The sequence below is a fragment of the Prionailurus bengalensis genome, chromosome B4 (assembly GCF_016509475.1).
Source record: "Prionailurus bengalensis isolate Pbe53 chromosome B4, Fcat_Pben_1.1_paternal_pri, whole genome shotgun sequence".
Classification (NCBI taxonomy): Eukaryota; Metazoa; Chordata; class Mammalia; order Carnivora; family Felidae; genus Prionailurus; species Prionailurus bengalensis.
In genome coordinates, this window is record NC_057358.1 from 129,972,418 (window position 1) to 129,975,052 (window position 2,635).

The window sequence follows — 2,635 nt, forward strand, 5'->3', positions numbered from 1 at the left end:
CTGCAGTGGACAGTTGTTATTCTTTTTGCCTCTTAGACAGTTTGGGGGAGTTCCCTGCGTGGTCACTCTTGGCAAGGAGAGCCTGGCGTCCGCTGCGGAAATCAGACACTGGTTCCAGCCTCTCTTGGTGCAGAGTCTCCCAAACAGAGGTCCCCGCACCAGACTTCGAATTCTAAGATCCACCCAGGATGCGTTCCGGCGATGACAGCCGCCAGTGGGCAGGGTCCCAGCGAGGCTGCCCCCACTGATGCCATTGGTGCTACAGCCGGAGGGGCTCCTCGCCAGCCCAGTCGGCAGGTGATCCTGGGACTGTCGTCTCAGATACAGGGCACCCAGACCGGTTTCCTCCCGCTAGTCCTGAGACAGCTCACGCTCTTCAATACATTACTTCCCCGATTCAGCTGGTTGGGGTTTGAGGCGCCCGCGTAGCTCAGTCGTTTGAGTGTCTGCTTCTTGATTTCTGCTCGGGTCATGATCCCAAGGTTGTGGGGTCGAGCCCCACACCGAGCTCTGCACTGACCATGGAGCTGCTTGAGATTCTCTCTCTCTCTCTCTCTCTCTCTCTCTCTCTCTCTCTCTCTTTCACTGTCCCTCTCCCCCCCACACACTCTCCTTCTCTCTTAAAAAAAAATAAGGGGCACCCAGGTGGCTCAGTCAATCATTCGACTTTGGCTCAGGTCATGATCTCACAATCCGTGGGTTTGAGCCCTGCGTCAGGCTCTGTGCTGACAGCTCAGAGCCTGGAGCCTGCTTCGGATTCTGTGTCTCCCTCTCTCTCTGCCCCTCCCCCCCTCATGCTCTGTCTCTGTCTCTCAAAAATAAACATTAGAAAAATAAATAAAATAAAGTAAAATAAAATTAACTGATTGGGGTTCATTTAAGTTGTTAGCAGCTGGGGGTGGGGGTGGCTCCTGGGTGGCTTAGTCAGCTGAGCGGCCGACTTCGGCTCAGGTCATGCTCTCGTGTTTCGGGAGTTTGAGCCCTGCGTCGGGCTCTGTGCCGACAGCTCAGAGCCTGGAACCTGCTTCAGATTCTGTGTCTCCCTCTCTCTCTCTGCCCCTCCCCTGCTCATGCTCTGTCTCTCCCTGTCTTTCAAAAATAAATAAACATAAAAAAAAATTTTTTTTTAAATTTTTTTTTCAATGTTTATTTATTTTTGGGACAGAGAGAGACAGAGCATGAACAGGGGAGGGGCAGAGAGAGAGGGAGACACAGAATCGGAAACAGGCTCCAGGCTCTGAGCCATCAGCCCAGAGCCCGACGCGGGGCTCGAACTCCCGGACCGCGAGATCGTGACCTGGCTGAAGTCGGACGCTTAACCGACTGCGCCACCCAGGCGCCCCAAAAAAAAAAAATTTTTTTTAAAGTTGTTAGCAGCTGGGAATCAAACGTGCTGCGAATACATTCTTCAGCCCCTCATTTGCCATTGAACTTGGCTAGTTTTAAAATCTGACATAGTCAACTAATTTTCCTTTCAGGTACCTGGAGTTCATGCCGTGCTAAGAGAGGCCTTTATCAATCCAGTATTATGAAAAATATTCTTCTGGTGTTTTACACTTTTATGCTTTATGTTAAAGTCTGATTTTGCTGTTGGTTTCCGATAACCTTTGGTTTGATAGTTTTTCCTTGTATTTCCAGCTTAATATGAGATTTTACTTGGGGTTTATTACATGACTTCATTTATTTTTAAATGCTTATTTAATTTTGAGACAGAGAGAACGTGAGTGGGGAGGGGCAGAGAGAGAGGGGCACAGAGGATCCAAAGTGGGCTCCAGGCTGACAGCAGAGAGCTGGATGCGGGGTTCGAACTCACGAACCACGAGCTCCTGATCTGAGCCGACACTGATGCTCAACCGACTGAGTCACCCAGGCGCTCCTGGAGTTTATGACACGACTTTAAATATTTGCTCTGTAGCGGCTCCTGGCCAGGGGACCCCACCTGGACGGGGAGGGGGGCAGGGAAGCTCTGGGAGGAAGGGGAGGGGCTGCTGCACCTCTGAGCCACCCCAGCGGCACAGGGGGCTCTGAGTCAGAGAACTCCGAGGGCAGCAGCCGCTGGGGTCTCATAACGCCAAGGTCCCGTGTCGTCACAGCTACCCGGTGAGGCTTTCGCGGGGCCTAGACAGCAGGCAGGCCCCAACTGGTGAAAAATCCGCTTGTCCAGGCTATTTTAAAAATCACTGGCTGTGTAAAAATTCGAATTTGGTGCCAGTGGGCTTTGGAGTCAACAGGTCTCGGCCTGCAGTGGGGAAATGACAAGCCGGGGCCAATGCACAGAGGCCACCCCTGGCCCAGTCATGTAACAGGAGATTGGACACAGCCCAGGCCTGAAGTTTGTAATAAAAGGAGTGAAGGCTACTCCTTACTTGGCCAGGCACCGTGCGGCAGACACAGGGGCCCCCCCGTGTCTGAGGAGGAAGAAAGTCCGGGAAAACTGGCCGGTCCCAGCGTCGTACCGACGAACCGTCAAAGATGATTAAGGATGACGGGCCGCGCGGAGTTTCGCGTCCTGTGAACGAGGGGGGGCCGAAGGCTCCACGCAGCGCACCTTCCTTCTGTGGAAGCCCAGGGGGGAGAGGCAGGGCCGGGAAGAAAGGCCTTAAAAGGCAATAATAATTAAAAAAAAACAGACGGG

The 2,635-nt window shown here is 52.9% G+C and overlaps 1 protein-coding gene across 1 annotated transcript in view; it reads left to right on the forward strand.

Annotated features, from left to right (window-relative positions):
- The first annotated feature begins 201 nt into the window (after positions 1-201).
- APOL5 (apolipoprotein L5) overlaps positions 202-2,635 on the forward strand; it is a 28,892-nt gene continuing 26,458 nt past the window's right edge. Inside the window, 1 exon segment of the mRNA XM_043564301.1 lies at positions 202-340. Within this exon segment, the coding sequence (XP_043420236.1) occupies positions 202-340 (139 nt within the window).